The 20,433-nt window shown below is 41.5% G+C and overlaps 1 protein-coding gene across 1 annotated transcript in view; it reads left to right on the top strand.

The window, feature by feature from the left end:
- Positions 1-4,151: 4,151 nt before the first annotated feature.
- EXT2 (exostosin glycosyltransferase 2) overlaps positions 4,152-20,433 on the top strand; it is a 75,011-nt gene continuing 58,729 nt past the window's right edge. The window contains exons 1-6 of the mRNA XM_050335916.1: positions 4,152-4,208; positions 6,064-6,623; positions 6,792-6,881; positions 11,859-11,975; positions 16,145-16,340; positions 19,670-19,809. Coding sequence (XP_050191873.1) covers positions 6,088-6,623; positions 6,792-6,881; positions 11,859-11,975; positions 16,145-16,340; positions 19,670-19,809 — 1,079 coding nt within the window. The 5' untranslated portion in view covers positions 4,152-4,208; positions 6,064-6,087. The remainder of the gene's footprint in view (positions 4,209-6,063; positions 6,624-6,791; positions 6,882-11,858; positions 11,976-16,144; positions 16,341-19,669; positions 19,810-20,433) is intronic.

Below are 20,433 nucleotides of genomic sequence, written 5' to 3'. Positions count from 1 at the left end.
ATGGCACAGCTCATGCATGAGTGCTTAGTTATTCTAGGCGAATGCTTGTCGTGACCTGTCCTTTCCCTAGATACCTCACTGCAGAAAGAGTTCAATTGATTAAAGATTAATGCATCTGCAGAGCGTGACAGCTGAAAGCTTTAGGGAGGGGGAACCTACACTGACAGAGTGTTTCTGTCTGCACCTTTGTGCTACATTATAGTTTCTTTGAAGGGAACTCTTGCCTAACTGAATCATCCTGTGTCTCACGTCCTTCAGTGGCTGCTGTTGCAGTAGACCTCCAAAGTATATTCAGCTTTTTCCTTTCAATTCAGGAAGGCAATAGAGGAAGTAGAGTTAGAGATATAAGGTAGATCACTGTTTTGACCAGTGCCATCCATCACAAAGGAGCAGCACTGGAAGTGTATGATGGTCTGGATCAATAGATAGAACCATGCAATTGGCTGCTAGTTATTGATCAGACTAGTTAAAAACTCCACTGATATAGATGAGGGTATCATTTGGTTGTAAGACTTAAACCTGAACAGTGAACCAAGGCAATGACTTGGCTGTTGCAATATTCTGCTTTCTTTTATAAATAGAAACTCTTTCATTTAGTTCAGTACCTTATATACTGGCAGTAACCATTACCAATTTTTTCGGAAAAATAAATTGAGCTATGAGTTTTTAGTTATGCTATGCCATATGTTGAAAATAAGGTTGAAAAGATGTCCTCAATTCATTAGTTTTCCCCTTCGTATTTGCCTTCTAAAATTATCTCCTTTTATTATAAAGGTGTTTTCAGAATGTGCCATTTTCATCACTGACTGCATAAGGCACACCATAATCTCGCATGCAGCTACTTCATGTGTGGAGACACAATAGCTAACAGAAGGTTCTCTGAACATTTCTTTCTCTTCTGTATACTGATCATCCCAGCAGAAAACACAGGATGCTGTATGTGACAGCAGGCTAATGTATGGTGTGATGGTAAAGCCCTTACAAACAAATTCCAAATGACCCCCAAAGAGCCATATAAGGCAGGACATAAAAGGGCAAAGCAAAGAGAGGTAAAATATCTGATTTCTCCTGTGCATTTATAAAAATTGATAGCCTGTTATCCAGATGCTGATGAATATTTTTACAAGCTATAAATGGCAACCTGGAGTCTAAAAATAGTCCGTGCTGCAGACTTGTCTGGCTTAGCTACATCACTAGAATATAAACAGGCTCCCTGGTGCGGTTTCAGGGAAATCTCTATCAAAACAGACTACATCCTCCATTTTTCTTGTGATTTTGAAATAAAATAGCTGATGCTGCTTGCATTTGTTTAATTCTAGCTTTTAATAAAATTGCACTGATTTCCAGATTTTCCTACAGGGATGAAGGGATCATCAGGTTTCCATGAATATTTCAGCTGCAGTTGATTCGATGCACTTTCTTCTCCCTGGCAGAGCAGAGAGGCAGAGGAAGCGCCCACGGGCACTGCGTGGGCTGGCGTGGGCTGCACTCAGTGACCCCCCCTACCCCCCACCACCACACGTGGACTGGCCAGTGTCCCTGTCATGAGACAGGGCTGGGGATCCCCATCCCTGGCTCAGGCACACCCAGGCACGGTTTGTGCTGATGAGCCCCATAGCTGCAGAGATCCAGCGCTCATCCCAGCAGCCCCAATACATGAATGGTACCCCTTCCAATTCACAAAAATTGGACACGGTCCATTCACCCTCCTGAAGGAGAGTTCCTGCCTCTGATTTATGAATGGCACAGTTCGCAGCAATTTGAAGCTGATGGGTTAAACCCAGAAACATTATGTGCTATAACAAACCTCAGTAGCTTGCACTTGGGAGGAGGAGGAAGCCAGTACCAACACTAAGAAAGATGCTTTGAGATCTGTGAGTGCTTTCTGTCATTGGCTTTGAATGTAGCAGACAGGACGAAGAAGGTAGCAGTGAGACTGAGCAGAATGCTACATCACCTGCTATGCAACGTGTGTGAGGAGAGGTCGAAAGAAAAGAAAAAGCAACTGCAGTGACAGCGTTTTGCCTTTCTTGTGGGAGTACCAGGCTGTCTCTGTGCGTGTGTGTGGAGGGCTTTGCAAGAAAGCCATTTTCCCAAGGGCAGGTGAAATGAAAGAGAACTAATTCATTGCAGATAGTTAAGACTGTTTAAGGACACAGTACTCAGTGTGTGTGTGACAGAGAGAAAGAGGCTCAGTTTAGAGGTTTAAAGCAGGGACAGGTGCGACCTCTTATCTTTTTGCAAACATACATTATAGGATAGTACACCACCACCTCACCACTGTACATAAGATACAAATACATAAAAAAAACTACAAGAAAAATTGAAGGGGGAATAATACACTTCAGGCCACCAAAAGCTGACACTATGAGATACACACAGTAAGAGTCTTTTAAACCACCAAGGATTATAGGATAGGATCAGAGCTGGCCTTCATGGTAGCCCAGGCAGCAGAGAACAGGTACTATGCTGGAAATGCTTCTGGCCCAGAAATCAGGCAGCTGAAGGGCTGCAGCAGGAGAAGTTTTTGTGGCAGGATATCACTGACCTCCGGTAGCTCCAGAGGCAGGCTATGGCAATGTTCCCTGGAGACCTGCAGCTTTACGAAACAGAGGACTTACTCCACAAACAGTCCGTATCTGTCCTCAGTTTGGCAGGAGAAACCAGCAAACAATTGAAAACTGCTGAAAACTGCTTAATGTTAAACTGTAACCATTGAAATAGTGACAGTTGTAACAGTCAAAAACTGTTTACAAGGTGAGAGATATAGAGTAATCCCTCGTTCCACCTCAGTGGCACAAAACATAGTCAGGGTGAAGAGCAGAAAAACATAAATAACATGGGTGCTACATGCAGGGACACTACCCTGCTGCTGCTGGAATGTCTCCACTGTACCATTGCAGTGTGCACGGTTCAGCTGCAGCATCAGCCTCTGCTTGAAGACAGGCTGAGGGGATTGGGGTTGTTCAGGCCGGAGAAGAGAAGACTCTGGAGAAACCCTAGAGCAGCCTGAAGGGAGCCTATGAGGATGCTGGAGAGGGACTTTACAAAGGCATGTAGTGATAGGACAAGGGAGAATGGCTTTAAATTGAAAGAGGGTAGATTTAGATTAGACATTAGGAAGAAATTCTTCACTGTGTGGTTGGTGAGGCACAAGTTGCCAAGAGAAGCTGTGGATGCCCCATCCCTGCAATGTTCAACATCAGGCTGAATGGGGCTTTGAGCAACCTGATTTACTGGAAGGTGTCCCTGTCCTGGAAACTGTCCCTGCCCTGCTCTGGAAGAGGGGTTGGAAGTAGATAATCTTTAAGGTCTTTTTCTACCCAAGCCATTCTATGATTCTGTGATCTTACTTACAACCCACCCCCTCACCCCCCTCTATTGACCTAGTCAGCTTCCATTTTTGGCAATGAAACCAGTGTCTGTGATTCCCACACAGCTTGAGTTTTGTGCAACAAATTTGTCCTCCTCTATCTTCTGTCAAAAGAGACATTAGTTCAAATTACTTTTGAGAAATTTTTGGGGAAGGTGTAGGTTTGGGTTGTTTCCTCACTTAAGGAGTGTGATCCAGCAGTAGGGAAAGTGACACATGATCACAAGAGTCCTCTGTCATTGAGAAAACTCAATATAGTTTTGGAAAGGCGCACAGAAGAAAGTGAGCCAACAATGCAAATGTATTGAAGGCCAGGGTGATGGTGGCTCATCGGTACAACCTTTGCACACCCAGGGAAACACCAGCATTGTCCCAGTGCCTATTCTGACGGGAGAAGCATCCCTTCAGCGGGGAGGCCTTCCCAAATCCTGCAGCCAGACTTCAGTCACCGGGGTGGGCCTTAATCCGGAGCAGTGTTGGAAGGAAAATCACCAACAGGGAAGAAAACTCCCCAAAATGAAGCAGGCTCCGGGGGGAGCCAGGGCGAGGGGGCTGTGAGGGGCCGTACAGTGGGCAGCGTCTGTCGAGGGCAGGGGAAGCGGGCACGACCTTAACCTGGGGCCGTTTGCAGTGTGAAACGCGGGCTACCCTGAAGCACAACAGGCGCGGACACCTTCCCGGCGCTGCTCGGATGCTGCTCCCGGCGGCGTCTCCCGGCCCCGCAGCAGTGCCGGCCTCCGGCCGCGCGGGGGCGCCGGGCGGTGCAGAGCGGTGGGGCGGGAGGGCCCCGCTCGGAGCGGGCGCGGCCGGGCGGCCCCGGCGACTGCGGTCGGAGGTGAGTGCGGGCGGCGCGGGGACACTTCTGTCCCTGCAGGTGGGCAGGAGAGCAAGAGGTGAGGGAGCCGGGGCGGGGCGGGGGTCCAGCTCCTGCCGACGGTGTCCCGGGCCGGCCTGTGCCCGCCCGCCGTGTCTCTCGGAGGGCGGCCCGTCCCGTCCTGCATCCCTTACGTGCCGTGGTGTTGTTGCCACCTCTCTGCTGTGTCTTCTTCCCGTTATCTCCAGTACTCCAAGTGCGAGTACTCCTTGTCACGTGCCTGCAGTTTCCCCAGTGGACCGTGTGCTGTGTGAGTGAATGAACGTGTCCGTGGATGGAGAGGGACCTTCCGCTGAAGGTTCTTTCCCCCGGGCTCAGGTCTGGACGGATTTGCCGAGTGACCGAAATGTTCTTTGCACATGTGCGGTCTTTGTCGTCACGCAGGTGGTTCTGTCGCTGTGTCGGGGAGGAGGAATGACGTTCAGAGTCGGAAGCGTATGGAAAGTTTCTAGTTATGACACTGATAGTAATGTAGCGTTCTGGCATCTGTCCTGATAGCAGCATCACGCAGGTATTGTCCTGCTTTGGAAGGCTTTAGGAGCTTCCGAAGCTTCTTCCAGAGTCAGAACGTGGACATAAATTGATGAGAGCGGCTGTTAAAAGTGGAATGTTTATTAGCATCTCAGATTATTGTAGTGCTGCTGGGTGTAAGTACAGTCATGTGTTAGCCACCCTATCCTAACAGTCTTTTGTTAAGAATTTCTAAATGACTCGATTTGTTATAAAGACCATTTGATTGATAATGAAACTGCTACGTCTTTTGTTCATTGATACTTATTTTATTCATATTTGTTGTCTACTGGACAGTTAACTTGTCAGAATTTCTTTGTAGCTTACAAAGCAAGAAAACATCCCATTTGTCCTGAAGAAAGACACATAATTATACCATTCACATTCTTTTTCTGGAAAGCATACTTACTACTTTTAAAAGGCTCTCACTGTGGAGAATTCAGTTTGAATTTATTTGTTATGGAAGTTTTAGTCAGAAACCTAAACAAGTGGGTTTTTTTGCCAATTCTCCAGTCTGTAGTTAATGTAAATTGCCTTATGCAGGAACCACAATTCGGTGTGTAAAAACTTGTAAGAACTATCAAAGATGACACTATTTGTGTGACAGTAGTTTGTGATACTTGAGATTGCATCATGTTTTTCATTACAACTCTAGTACAGACTATGGTGAACTATTATTTTAGATGTTTTTCGTAACGGGGCTGCAGTGGTAGCTCATAGAACGCTTTTTTGCCCCAAAAGGCATATTGACAAAGATGACAGATTAATTCCTTTTTCTTGCCAGAAGTAGTTTACCATCATTCTAGTCAGATATTGTGGGGCTGCTGTGAAAGCACCTTTACCTTAGAAACAGTATCATGATCCTGTGTTCTGTGTGATGGCCTTTTATAGGCATTTTGCAGGGTATCCAAGTTGTTTCTCTTCTGTAAATAAGTGTTTTGGTTTTTTACTAGGATTTCCTATCAATACACTTGGTTGTAGGTGGAATGGGACCTATGAGGTCTCAGCGTTGTGCAGTGTCTGAGATTTCCTCCTCCCCATGCCTTTTTCTGACTTGTGATTGTTAACTGGCCAACATGGTTTTGTTACAACCAGGCCCAGCAGATCATCCTCAATTTGTCCTGGATGATCTGGTGGCCATCCTGGTTGGCATCTTACGGTCTAGTGGGACATGTGAGCATTTCGGGGAAGTTTACTGCAATCTGCTGAGGTGAGGAACCTTCCATAAAATGGCTAACTGGATGTTTCTCTGCATTTTGATAACTCTTCTAGAGTTCATCCTAAAACCTCTCTCTCTATTTTGTAGAGACAAGAGATAATTGATTCCATTATGTGTGCGTCGGCCAAATATAACACCCGGGGTCCAGCCCTCATCCCAAGGATGAAAACCAAGCATCGCATCTATTATATCACTCTCTTCTCAGTAGTTCTGCTTGGGCTAATTGCCACAGGAATGTTTCAGTTCTGGCCTCACTCCATTGAGTCATCCAGTGACTGGACTGTTGAAAAACGCAGCGTCCATGATGTGCCTGTGGTCAAGCTTCCTGCTGATAGCCCCATTCCTGAGCGGGGAGACCTCAGCTGTAGGATGCACACCTGCTTCGACGTCTATAGATGTGGCTTCAATCCCAAAAACAAAATCAAGGTGTACATCTACTCATTGAAAAAGTATGTGGATGAATTTGGGGCGGCAGTGAGCAACACCATTTCCAGGGAATACAATGAGCTGCTAACAGCCATCTCTGACAGTGAATTCTACACTGACGATGTCAACCGGGCGTGCCTTTTTGTGCCATCCATAGACGTCCTCAATCAGAATGTGCTCCGTATCAAGGAGACAGCCCAGGCTTTGGCACAATTATCCAGGTACATGCTGAACCTTCAATGTGCGAATTTAAAGAACAAAAAGTGGAAAAAAACTACGGTTAATGCAGGAGGGGAGGATGCATTCATGCCAGAGCTAGGCTTTTACAGAATTTGTCTATATGCAGAGAACACCTTTCTAATTACTATCTGTTTCTTCTTTTGCTGTAGGTGGGATCGAGGCACAAATCACCTGCTCTTCAATATGCTGCCTGGAGGGCCACCGGATTACAACACTGCCCTAGATGTTCCTAGAGACAGGTATGCGTTGTGCTGTGTTTGAGTGCCTAGATTTGGGTTTAAATGCCTCTGAAGAAGCAACAAGCCCAGAAGGCCAGTTGATAGCAAAGAATATGGTCCTTATCCTCTATTAATCTGTAATATGATTTCTTGCCTCTCAAAAAAAAGAAGTAAAGAAGTCCCTGCCTTGTATAGAACAGCTGTTTACTTCTGAAATCTGAAAGTTTATGCCCGTCCGTAATTTTATTTAGGATGTGGCTGAAATTGTTTGCTTTTAAGTGTTGGACTTGTTCTAAGGTTGGAGAATCTTGAGGTAGACCTAGATCTGGTGTGGTACTGAACCTGAACTCTTTACAGAATGTCCCATTTCATGCAAATTAGAAGTTCAAAGATGATTGTAGCTGCAGTTTTCTGATAGAAGTCAGGTGCTTCAGAGCATTTTAAAGCAGCTTCTCTGCTTGACAAAACTATGATGAATTTCAATTGTGTTTGTTATCTTAATTACGCTGTATTAGTAATTGGACAAATGCTATTAGTTATTCTCTGGTAAGTGTGTTTTGAAAATATTTGCCAGGAACTTAAAAAGGCATAAATTCTGAGCTCCATTTTCACTTGCAGAATAGTTTATTTTTGGAAGAGGAAAGGAGGTTGTAAGGCAAAGAAAATAGGAAGAAGAGGAAGACAAACTTACTTAGCTTAGATACTGTTACTGGATATGTTTCTACTGTATTATCTTTTGTGTGCTTAGTTCTGCTAAGTTAGGTCCCATGTAAGCAGTCCCTTTCTTGAAGGTCAAGGTTAACCTTCTTCTGCTAAATGTCAGCAAAATATTGCCTGAGATATGGGATCTTTGCTGAGATGATTGTGTGTGGAGTCTATCTTGGTTTCTTTGCAGCAAAGAAAATATAAAACATTCCCCAGTACCGGAACAGAACATACTTTTTTCTGGACATGTTTAAAGAGTAAACTTGCTCATTGTAATTATATCACTGTGAGGTAAGGGTTTAGTTTTTTTACTTCTCTGTATGAAATATGTTGTGTGTATGTGGGTTAGCCTGGAGAGGGCAGTCATGCATCAGTCTCACATAAAGAAACCTGTTAATCTTGTAGTAGATATTTGCATTTGTTTTCTTAGATTTATGCTTCTCAAGGAGAATTTTCATTTGAGAATGCTCTGTTTAATGGAATGGACTGCATGTTTATAGGTGCATGTGTCTATTGAAGAATTGGATTTATTAACAAAATGCAGTAGATCTACTGCAAAACTTTTGGGTTTTTTGCTCCTTTTATCTCAGATCTCCATTTATATGGTTTAGTATGCAGGAAACATATTATTTTACTAGGTGTTTGTCCTAAGTGTTTGTCATACTAACATGGAAAGCTCAGTCATTTAAGTAAAAAGCTAAAATCTTTTTTTTGGCATACAGCTGCTGTTGTAACTTGCCAATCTGACTCACCCTGCAGCTGTACGATCATGAGCTGTAATATGTGAGAGGGGCAGTAACAGTGCTTGGGACAGCAGAAAAGCGGAAACTCCTTTTTGTGGGCAGCCAACAGTTAGAGTATTCCATATACAGGACCTGTACTACAGGTCACAGGTGTGAAGGCGAGAGATCAGTGAAAGAAGTCATAGACTAGTGTAGACCTAGTCCTGGAAAGGCCTGAGTGATGGAATATGAGCTTTCAGTATGATACTGGAGACTTTTGGAGTTCTTAGTTCAAGTCTAGCTGAACAAGTGACCTGGGTGTGTTTTCTTTATTTGAGAATGTCTGCAGGTGTTACAGAATGGGTACTTCAGCAAGTGTGAAAGACAGTTGTTGGTAGCATCACAGGGTGAGAGGCTGCTGGCCAAATTAAAGGTATGTTGGTAGAGTTCAGTTGTTTTTCAGTGACTTGTCTGAACTGTACCAAGACAACTCCAGAAAGACTGCATTTTTGGGATTTTGTGAAATACATAGGTAGTATTTGTGAAGTTTGCACAGGGAGTGTGGCCTACCTTCTACAGTCAGCATGTATCAGAGATCATACATAGCTGAATGGCAGTGGATCATGAGGTTTGATAGATTTGTGTTCTGTTGATTTGCTGCAGAATATTAATCCAGGTAAAATAAGACCTTATACACAAAGAGGAATTGAGTTATATGGTAATTTTACATCTGGAATAGTTCTTATCTAAGGTACTTCACTAAGGGGTTGTTTATTTGTTAAATCATTAAATCCAATTTCCAAATACAATATAAAAGAGCTTTATCCCATAATTTCAAAGGTGGAAGTCTGCCTTGTGGGCATGGAGACTATGTTGCTGGTATTAGCTGTCATAACGTATGTAATCTCCTGCTATGAAACTTAAAACATAAGCTCTATATTATTTGTTAATTAGTGCTGTTGAATTTGGTACAATAATGATGTTGAAAGGATTTCTTTTGCAAAGCTAATCTGTAGCTGTAGAATTGAACATACAAACTAAGATACTTTTTGTTTCTGCTGCAGTTTGTGAATTGAGTTTCAGTTAGCAGAAAGTTGCTGCTGTTGGCAGCTGGGCAGAAACTTTTAGAGTAGAGGCCAGCTGGGACACTTCATGCAGAGAGAGAAGGATCAATATTTGAAAAGTGGTGAAAAGTTGCTCAGGAACAGGCTCATTCCTCGCTGATCAGTGCAATTTAAAGATTATTTGTCTTGAGTACATTAGGAGTTAATATTCCTACTCCCTTACTGCAGTGTACAATGAAAATCCGCATGGAGTTACTTAACTGGTGTTGGTTCCCTGTGGGTTTATTTAGGTAAAAGTCTGCATGACACACACCTGCTTTCTCAAGGCTGATGAGGTGCTGTCATGTTTTCACCGGATCCAATTAAAACAATCTGATTCTGGTTTCCCGGTTGGGGGCTGGGGGGTTAAAAAAAAGAAGGAGGATATAAAGTGCAAGAACAGCAACACCCAAGCCAATTTTTTTTCTCCCTGCTTGTGACTGAATTGGTATGGATAAGACATGGAACATGCAGCTTCAGGGGTGAGACCTAGTTCTAGCAGCATTGTACATGACACCAAAGACAGGGAGATGGGGGAGCATTGGAAGGGAATTAAAAATAATCACTTGATTTGGAACATAAATTCTAACTCAGCATGTACTTGGTTTATCATCCTGTTCTCAAGTTGATTTTTGTTTGTGTTCTGAATGAAGAGTAATAAAGGGCAAGTTTTGATTTTGTAGTTACCAAGCTGAAATGCATCTCCAATCCTGAACCTCTAATCCAGAGCCTGGGATCTTCAAGGAGTGTTTGCCTTGACTACTTGGGTGAAATCAGTCACATTTATAGCAAAGCGTGATCGTGGTATTTGAACACTGAACAACCGTGCTGTCGGTCAGAACAGGAAATGAAGTATCCTGTGGGACATCTGATGGGGATTAGAAAAGACAGAACATACTGGTGTTCATCCAGGGTGTCTTATTCTGATGGGAAAAAATAATGGGTCTTGGTGACAATTAGATATAATGATAATCTGTTGTCTAACAGTTGTGGGAAAACTGTTTTTCCAGACACCATACTAAGGATTTCATTTGGTGATATCTGAAAACAAGATTATCAGCTAGTGGATTGTCAGTGCCTCTTCCACTCTCACCTTGACTTTTTGTTCCTATGTGTCTGTTCTGATTATTGACGAGATGTGTGGGTGCTCTAATCTGAACTGTAACAGGATGCAGGCTGGTGATAGTAAGGCTTTTGGCTGTAGTCATAGCTACAACAATGCATACAGCTACTCAAGATCCTTTCTGTAGTGCCTTGTCTAGTGGTTTATTTGTGTTCTGCTTCTTTCTGCAGAGAAGGAGAGAAACGAGTTGAGAAATATTTTTCTCCAAACTACTTTGTATGGTACCTTAAGCAGACTCAGTATCCTGGGGCAACCGAAAGTATAGCACACCCTCTTGTTGAGTGACACAGGACTGAAAAGTTTGATCAGCTGTTTGAGAAGTCTCACTAAAAAAACTGAGTCTGAGCTTCTTTTGGAACTAGGATGATGTGTTCATGGTGCCATCTGGTCACTGGAGGTGAAATGGCAGCAGAAAAGCTGCCGTCCTATAATAGCATATTTCAAAGAAGCTTGATTTGTGATAGGAGATGGTAACAAACCTGTTTCTGGAATTGTAAATGATATATTACTTTCTTCTGTGCACATTGTTCTCTTCTGCACTTCTGTGAGGCAAAAGATTTTTTCATCTAGGAAAAGGCACAATGAGGTTCATCCTGTTGGAAGTTTGAATTGCATTTTAATTTATCAGTCCTTGATGACTCCCATGCTCTCTAGCACATAATGTTCCAAGCAACTTCTACTGTTGGAACTTAATTTCGTAACATGCAGTTTTCTTGCTCTTGTTTTCTGCTTATAGAATTTTTTGTGTAATATAAAAATGAAATAAATTTTGCTAGCTTGTAAGATAACTTTGAAAATATAGTGGCAAATAACTCTGTTGTATTTTCCAGCCTGAGAAGTCCAGAGTTGCTGTAAAATGCCAAATTACTATCTTATTGTACATCATTTGTATCTGAAGTGTAGCACGTCTCTACCATTTTGTAATTTTTCCTATACCCTATTTCAGTGCAGGCATCAAGGAACATCTTAACTAATATAAATAATTCAGAATGTATTTCTTTAAATTAAAATTGACTTAGGACAGGTAAGCTCGCTAATTGCAAAATTATCGTAACGACAGCAATATATTAAATTTCCCTCTATCAATACAAAAATGGTCCATTCCTCACGATCATACACAGATGTAAGCATTCTGTTGGTGACTAGTTCCAGTCTAGCAGTATGCTCAGATGATGAAAACTAAAGTGAACCTAAAAACAACATGAAAAAATGCTACTCACAAAAGTTGAGGGAAAAACTTACTTCAGAGCATGAATCTTCTTTTTCTGGTAATGACAAGCAGTGAATTGCTGGAGTTGGAATGTTACACATTCTCTGTGCAAAGTTGCTTTCTTTTATTTTCCAGAGCTCTGTTGGCTGGCGGAGGCTTCTCCACATGGACTTACCGGCAAGGCTACGACGTCAGTATTCCTGTTTACAGCCCGTTGTCGGCAGAAGTAGATCTGCCAGAAAGAGGACCAGGGTAAAGTAATCTCCATGAATTGGGCAAAGTATATGCAATATCATGTTTGGTATCGATGTTGGTAAGATATAAATATAGCTACTAACTTTATAAGCTTGGGCAATTTTGTAAGAGTTGTTTTTAACAGCTCTTGCTATTAAAATACATGATGCTTCCCATGCTTATGGTTCCAATGCTAATAGTCTTGGCTCATCTGCCAATATAGCTGTGAATTGAGAATTTTTTTTTGAGTGATTCTGGTTTTCCCACACCAGAAACTGAACTGTAAAATATGGCAGCATGACAATGTTTCTGGTAGGATTAGATTCAATATTTCCAGTGAGCTGACAAGATATTTTGGATATAAATAGAAGTAGTTGCTAATATGTTTGGGGTTTTTTGAAGTATAAGTAAATCAGGGCATTAATTCAAAGCAGTATAGATTCCCTAATGAATTATCACTTCAGACGGTTTATTTAAGGATACTTAAAGGCAAAGTAATGACAAAAGACACTATTGCAATGATAAAAGTGTGCTACACATGCATTGTGACTCTAAAGAGATAGAATGTCCTAAGCTGGAAGGGACCCACAAGTCCAACTCCTGGCCCTGCACAGGACAGCCTCAAGAATCCCACCATGTGCCTGAGAACTTCTTGAACTCTGTCAGGCTTGGTGCCATGACCACATCTCTGAGGAGCCTATTCCAGTCACCAGTCACCCTCTGGGTGAAGAACCTTTTCCTGTTATCCAACGTAAACTTCCACTGACACAACTCCCTTGAGTCCTGTCACTGGTTACCACAGGAAAGAAATCACTGCCTGTCCCTCTGCTTCCCCTCGTGAGGAATCTACTGACAGTGATGCGGTCTCCCCTCAATCTCCTGTTCTCCAGGCTGAACAAGCAAAGTGACATGAGCTGTTCCTCATATGGCTTCCCAGCTAGGCCCTTGACCTTCATATCTCCCCTTTGGACTCTCTAATGGCTTTATATCTTTCTTTTATTGTGGTGTCCTAAACTGCACAGAGGATTTGAGGTGAGGTCTCACCAACACAGAGTAGAGCGTGACAATCACCTGCTTCAACAAGGCAGTGACTGATGCCCCCCAGGACATGGTTGGCCCTCCTGGCTGCCAGGGCACTGCTGACTCATATTCAACTTGCTTCAATCAGGACCCCCAGGTCCCTTTCCATGGCACTGCTCTCCAACCTCCCGTTCCCCAGTCTGTACATACATCCAAGGTTGCTCCCTTACTTTTGCAGAATCTGGCACTTTGTTAAACTTCATGTGGTTGGTGGTTGCTCAGCCCTCTTAATTTGTTTCGGTCTCTCTGCAAGGCCTCTGCCTTCAAACAGCTCCTCCCAGTTTATTGTCATTGGCCAACTAACTTAGTATTCTTTAGAGTCCTGCATCCAAGTCGTTAAGGAAGATACTGAAGAAAACTGGGCTGAGAATGGAGCCCTGGAACCCCACTAGTTGACTGAATGCCAATCTGATGCTACCCCATTCACTATAACTCTTTGTGCCTGACCTCTGGTTATTTCATGAAAAATAAAAATGAGAACTGATATGATTATGGGAATACATACATCCAGAGCTTGGAATACTGTGTTTATTTGTTTCTTTTATAAAGTAGCGGAGTAAGACATAAACACAAACAACACAACCTCCTGCTCCCCAGACCTTGTAGTTGCAAGTAAAGCAAGACAATTGGGAAATAAAGCACTAATTTTATCAGAGAATGTAATTAGCCAATGTAATGAGCTACCCTAGAAAATGGTGGTTTCTCTAATCCATTCATGTCTTCAGAACAAGAATAAGTAGAAGTCTGAAAGACATGTTTTAATTGATTATGGAAGGCTGCTTTTTTAATATTTCATAAATCTTATCATTATGGAGCTGAAAGTGTTTCATTGTAACAGGATCTTACTCTGCTACGGTTTAAAAACTGGACAGACTGAGGCAATGAGGATCAATGATGTTTCCACTCATTGTGAAGGTCAGGTTTAGAAATGCAGAAACTATAGGCCCTTTTCTTCTGACAGTATTCTGTAGAGAATAGGAATTTTCAAAGTTAAAACTCTGATTGAAAGGGTGCAGCCTCTATCAAACACAAAAGTTGTTGGTCTTTGGTTTAAGTTGTCTTTTCTGGTAAGGGCAGTGTGCTTGCTGTTGCTCTTGGCTGCTCCCAAGTACAATACTGCAGTCTATTAGAACAACCTTGAGCAGCAGTGGTTTAGGTTTCTCACACCCTTTATGTTCTTGCTTGTGATGCTCCTGGGCCAGGCCACTATAGGGGCATCTGTTTGCATCCCAATTGATTCTTCGCAGGTCTCAAGTGTTACTGCCTTCTGACACAGAGTGAAAGCACACTTTATGTTTCTGTCTGGAAAGCATGAACATGATTATAGGCTTCAGCTTGTGTAGAACCAACTGTAAAGAGAGATACAGTCATATTGTTCACGTCCGTGTCTTCACCTGAACGCTAAGTCTGGTTTTGTGTCTGATAAGAGAAAACGAGTCTTGTGAAGGTGTTAGAGCTTTCGTTTTCTCAACTTTTTTTGTTTTGAAGAGCAAGCTGCCCTCCGGAGTGCCATCTCGTGGCCACTTAGCGTTTCTAGTGAGATGCATTCACAGTCTCAATTGCTTTGTGCAGGAGTCGTGTGGCAAGGACACACTGCTCTCAATTCAGGCTTGCTTGGGACGAACTATTATATTCCACTACACTACTGTGTTATTTGTTGGGAAATGAGATGTACTTTCTTTTTTAGCAAGATTTGATAGCTAGATTATGAGGGTCATAGAACGACGACAGTTTCAAGGCAAAATTTGGTTTTAAACATACACACAAACAAACCTACATGTTTTTTAGCTGGTATTAGGCATTATTCTCACTCATCTACATCATTATTTCCTTTTTCTAAGGCCTTTTACTGAGCTGAACTGAAGGGGTCTGATTTACTTGCCTTTTTAATTGGATTGCTTAAAATCCACTTCTGCTGGAAATATATATTCTGTAGAGCTGTTGGTAGCAAGTTGGTAGCAGCTGGAGGCTTGGGAAAAAGAATGTTTAAAAAAAATATTATGCAAGTCTCATCTGTTAATTGGAGCAACTAAAGTGACCAGCATGAAAATGAGTAGAAGAGGTGAGCAGAGCAGCAGGAGAGGTCTGACTTTATAAAGTGTGTGTGTTTGTGTGTGTTTTCAGAGCTGTAAATTAAAGATAGCATCACATGGAGTAAAACTGGAATCCTAAGTGCAGGCCTCGTGCTTCCTGTGTTCTTTTGGCAGCATGAGGGCAGTCACTCTCTGTGTGTTCCTTTCAGTGGGGAGTGGTAGAGCAGTCTGACTTAGCTGACCTGTTTAAAAAGGAAACCCAAGTAGACCAATATAACAATTATACAATATACTATTTTCCAGTATTAATATAACTTTTTAAAGCAGCAAGCACCTAATTTAGCCTGTATTCCTGTGTGGTTTACCTCCAGTGTTAATTAGTATTTTAAAACACTTCAGTGTCAAGGCACCTTTTAAATATTCATAGTTTTGGAACGCGGGAGGAGTTGAGAGTGTATGGGATAACAGGCCCTCAACTTTTCCCTGGAAATGTTACCTTTATATTGCCCAGAGGGGACAGAACTGAATCACAGTTAAAAAATATGAGTTTGTCCTGTTGCTGCTGTCACCATATCAAGGCTAAATAAGCTAAATACTAAATACTGAGTTGTCAGTTTAGCATCTCTTTTCAATCGAAATACATGAGAAAATATATGGGAGGAGAAACTAGCAGCAGCATTCAGTGTCCTATCTGCTTTGTTTTAGCACACAAGCACCAAACAAAAGTACAAACAATCCTGTTATCAGTAGCAGGCTATTTTAATATGTAGCTAAATAATGTTTATTTCAGTTTATAATAGATGTTATAATGTGAGTGCCTATTCTAATGTAATAAGCACTTTTTCCAAGTACTGATTTATTCAGAGTTGTAAATAATGGTGAACCACTTACTATCCCAGATTCAATTATATTGCACAATTACCCTTTCCAGTCTTGTCTGAAAATATGGTCTTGGCACTGTGTCCACATTTAGTTAATCCTGCTCTGTTTTTCCAGGATGGAAGGAAATGTGTTCTAGGGCATCTTGGAAGTAACCTCCCAGTGTTGCCAGCTAAGCTTGCTGTGGTTTTTCAGTCCTCGCAGGTATTTCATTCTGTCATCTCAAATGGCTCTGCACCCAGAATACCAGTCTGAGCTGGAAGCTCTTCAGGCTGAGAATGGGGAATCAGTGCTGATCCTAGACAAATGTACAAATCTGTCAGATGGGGTCCCTGCTGTTCGCAAACGCTGTTACAAGAACCAAGTCTTTGATTATCCTCAAGTGCTGCAGGTAAGGCTCTCTCTCCTGCAAACTTCTCTTTACCTTGTGTCTGTCTGAGCTGTGGTGCTCTTCCTGTTTAGCACTGGTAGGGTGCTTCCTTGTATTTAATTAACTTGCTGGCTATGTTTTGAAACTGCATAATTTGTTATATAAGCTTGAATATCCTAACTTTATCCTTATTTTTAAGAGGGCCAAAAACTATATAATCAAACTGATATGCAGACCACGTTGCAATTTGGAAACACTGCTTGTGTATAACAACTTCATGAGATTGTTCATGGTGGTCTACTAACACAAGACAATGTTATTTAAACATAAAAAATTACACGAAGATACTGCCAAATCTAGCAGTAATGTGAGGAGAAACTTTGGGAGGCCAGATAAAACTGCTCACTTCAAAACTGGGGAGGAACACTGGAATCTACAGCTTCCAAAATAGCTGGTAGAAGGACCTTCAGCAGGCATGAATTTGGAATTGATTTCTCACATGTGACAGTCCAGGCCTTGTGAGGTGAAGCTTGGAGCAAAAGATGGCTTTGTCAATTGGATAGAAGGTTAAAATGAGCTATAAGGAGCATATGTGTGGATGTATTTGGGCCAAAGGAAGAGTGTTACACTTACAGAGTTAGTCAGATTACATTTTTTATATGTGGCTTAGTAGTTAAATCATACAGAACTATCTGTATAGATATGACAGACTGAGCTAGAAGACTTGTCAGCATGCACCTATGAAAACATCTAGGTGAAATGTGATTCATAGCCTTGACTCAACTTCTAGAGGCCTTTTGATGTGTCCGTGAAGATAAAACTAGATAGTGTTCTCAGACCCCTGTGTCTCTTGGCAATTCACTAACAGAGAGGTGTTTTGGCATGCAGTGTGGTAAAGTGAGTTATGCCATAGGCCACTGTGCTCTGTCTGTGGCCACCAGCATATAATCCGTCTTTGAACTTCAGCAAATGATGGAAAAACAACAAACAAGCTGAGGAAAGGCAAAGTTTCCACCCCTCCTGTTATGTTTTGTAGGAAATATGTTTAAAATTCCTTGTGGAGGAGGAGGAGGAGGTGGAGGAAAGGGTCACCCGAAGTCCTAAACTGGGAGTAAAAAAAAAAAACAAGCTTGTTTGCTTTATTTCTTTAAATACAAACTCGATTGCTAAAGGATAGCAAGTCAGAGAATCTATATCTATATCTTGCTATATATGATTTTATAACCCAGAAGAGAGCTGGCACATGCTGAGATTGTTAAAATACTTTCCTTTGCAGAGCCCTGCATTTCCCTTTGGAATGTCTGGCTGATAACAGTGGTGATGTGAGGAGATGTATTTATAGTAACCTTTGTCTAGACAGGAAAAATGGTTATCTGGGCAGATGAGCATGTGTGTCCACATCTGTGGGTTTTTTTTCTCTCCCAGACCTTACTAGCGTCTCTTCCACCTGCTGCTGTGTGATCTAGTGAGTCAATGGTTAAAATGTGTGTTCATTCTCTCAGCTCCTTCCATTCCCCACACCCTTCTTTTCCTTCTCTTCCCGTCTAAGAGTGGGGGAAGGGGGGCTTTGATCACAGTTCATCCTTTCCAGCACTGCCTTTACAGACTTCCTACTAGACAGGCTCTTGGGCTTCTGTGTTGTTAATGCTTCCTGTTTGCAGTCTTCTCTTAGGTGAGATTTTTGAGGTTTTAGTACTCTGAGTATGAACACAGGTCTTATGATTGCAGTAGGAAACAAGTGAATAGCCAGCAACCCCTTTGTATTTCCTAGTTCCATTTTGATGTTTGCTGCTCTACTGAGGCTCTTGGCTCCTTTTCTTCAGGCCATGGAACGCAAGCTGGAAAGATATTTTCTTATCTGTGGGAGCTCCTGTATCAACTTTAAAATTTTTCTTTTTCAAACTTAGAGATAATACTGAGTTAGGATTTTTGCTTGTTGTGTAGCTGAACTCTACTAGTATTTATTTTGCAATCTTGAATCTGTAGCAAGATTCCTCATTGGCAGTGAGAACTAAAGTCTCTATATGCAGGTGAGTGTGACATAATCAAGAGGTCTTCTCTGCTGCAATTTAAACTCATGGCCTTTTGTCTTGTGTGTCGTGGATGAAAGTGAATTATATTCTTCCTTTGTGCAACAACTTTTTCTATCTTTGAAGGTCCCTTCTTCCTGTCCTCACCCCTTCAGAATAAGTAGTATTGATATAGTCAGTTCTTCCTTGTAGATCATACTTGCAAGATAAGTAATCATCCTTTACCTGCCACTGTAAGCGCATTGCCCAAGACTGAACACTGCTCTGTCTGAGGTCTTTTGTTACTGAGAAGAGTGAGTGAATCCTTCAGGTTTCTTGAGTTGTTCTTCTTTTTGTGTTGTAATACTGCCCAGGGGTGGAGTGGTTTGTTTTTTCAACAGTACAACATTGCTATCACATGAATATCCTTTCTTTGCTTTTTCGTTTGTAGGTAATGTCCTCTTCTGCAAATTGCAAATCCTAGCCAGTTGCTTCATGCTTTGTGCAGTTTGTTATTTTTATTTAAGTGTTGAATCCTTCACGTATTGGTATTTTTTAGCTGATTTATCCATATAATGTCAAAGTCTAATCCTTTATACCTGCTAATCATTCAAAATCATAGGTGTTGTCAGATCTAATAAGTATGGTGTTAATTCTGCTACTGAGTTAACTAAAGGACACACTGAATGCTGTTGTACTTAGGATAGGTTACTTGGTCCATCACCGTTTTTACTTGTGAGCCACTGCTAACTTCTTTATTGGAGTTCTGTGACTGTAATTTATGTAACTGTAAAGCCTATGAGGACCTTATCTAATCCCAGTTTCTTAATTTGCCTCTGATAATGCTATCAAAGATGTCAAATGAATTTTAAAACTGAAATATGAAGTCTGTCACTTTCCTGCTATCCATAGAGCTACATTACCTTATAACAGAAGAAAATTAAGTTGGCTTTGTACAGTTTGGACTCAAGTAAGTTCATACTAATTGTTGCTTAACTTGTTATGCCAAATTTTCAAAATGTTTTAAACTTATTTTTCTCTTTGAGTTCTCTCAATTAGAATTCTTGAAGTGTGGCCATTAAAATTAATGGAATTGACCCACTAGCTGATTTCTCATCCCTCTACTTATGTTTTTTTTATTATTAGTTGTATAATTATTTTTAATTACCTAATAATACAGGGTATATTGGTTGCACAGAGCAAGACAGTTGTCCTTTTAACTTGTTTTTTTTACGAGAGGAAGAACAGGAAAACATAATGCATATATACATACACACACAGTGCAAATCTAACATTTCCTCTTTTTTTCTTCATTTGTGTGTTGGATGTTTTTGTTGACAGGAGTCTACCTTCTGTGTTGTTCTACGTGGAGCCCGCCTGGGGCAGGCTGTGCTAAGTGATGTTCTTCAAGCTGGCTGTGTCCCAGTCATCATTGCTGACTCCTACATTTTACCTTTCTCTGAGGTTCTGGACTGGAAGAGGTCTGTACCCTCACTGTTTTGTATTGTACTGCTGCATAAGATACTTCATTGCCTTCAGTGATTTGATTAAAGTCTGTGTGATAAGTGAAGTGTACTTGGCGCTACAGGGAGTAGAAAACAGAGTAAGATACACACAGTCTTTACCCTTGATATATTGTGTATCAAAAATAGGAGAGGAAAGCAAATGAGACAGATATAACAGAGCATTTGATTATCCTGTAGCCAGTCATATTTTTTCTGAAACAGATTTGCTTTATTATCTTGTGCTTGAATTCAGTGAGAACTGGTCTCCATTCAGGCTCTTAAAAGTACATACTAAAGATTGCATCACAGAAATGTAAATTCTCTATATTGCATTATGATTCCCAAATTAATCTGAGATGGAAAGATATAATTATTTTGTAGCTGAGTACACTGTGTAGGGAGCTTGGATTATTTTTCTATTCGTGCCCTGTGCCCAGTTATGTGATCCTGGGATAATATATGTAAAAATTACTGAGTTTACACTGTATATGCTATTACTGTTTTGTCACTCCAAAAATCTCTGCTGGCAGCAAGTCAGTAGCAATCCAAAGATGAGAATTAAGGATTTCTGGGTCTCTGTCCCTTCCACAGTTATTAGAT

This window comes from Myiozetetes cayanensis, unplaced genomic scaffold (genome assembly GCF_022539395.1).
Source record: "Myiozetetes cayanensis isolate MyiCay16 unplaced genomic scaffold, myiCay2020 scf6-25, whole genome shotgun sequence".
Taxonomy (NCBI): Eukaryota; Metazoa; Chordata; class Aves; order Passeriformes; family Tyrannidae; genus Myiozetetes; species Myiozetetes cayanensis.
The sequence above is the reverse complement of the archived record's forward strand: the minus strand, read 5'-3'. Positions and strand labels throughout refer to the sequence as shown.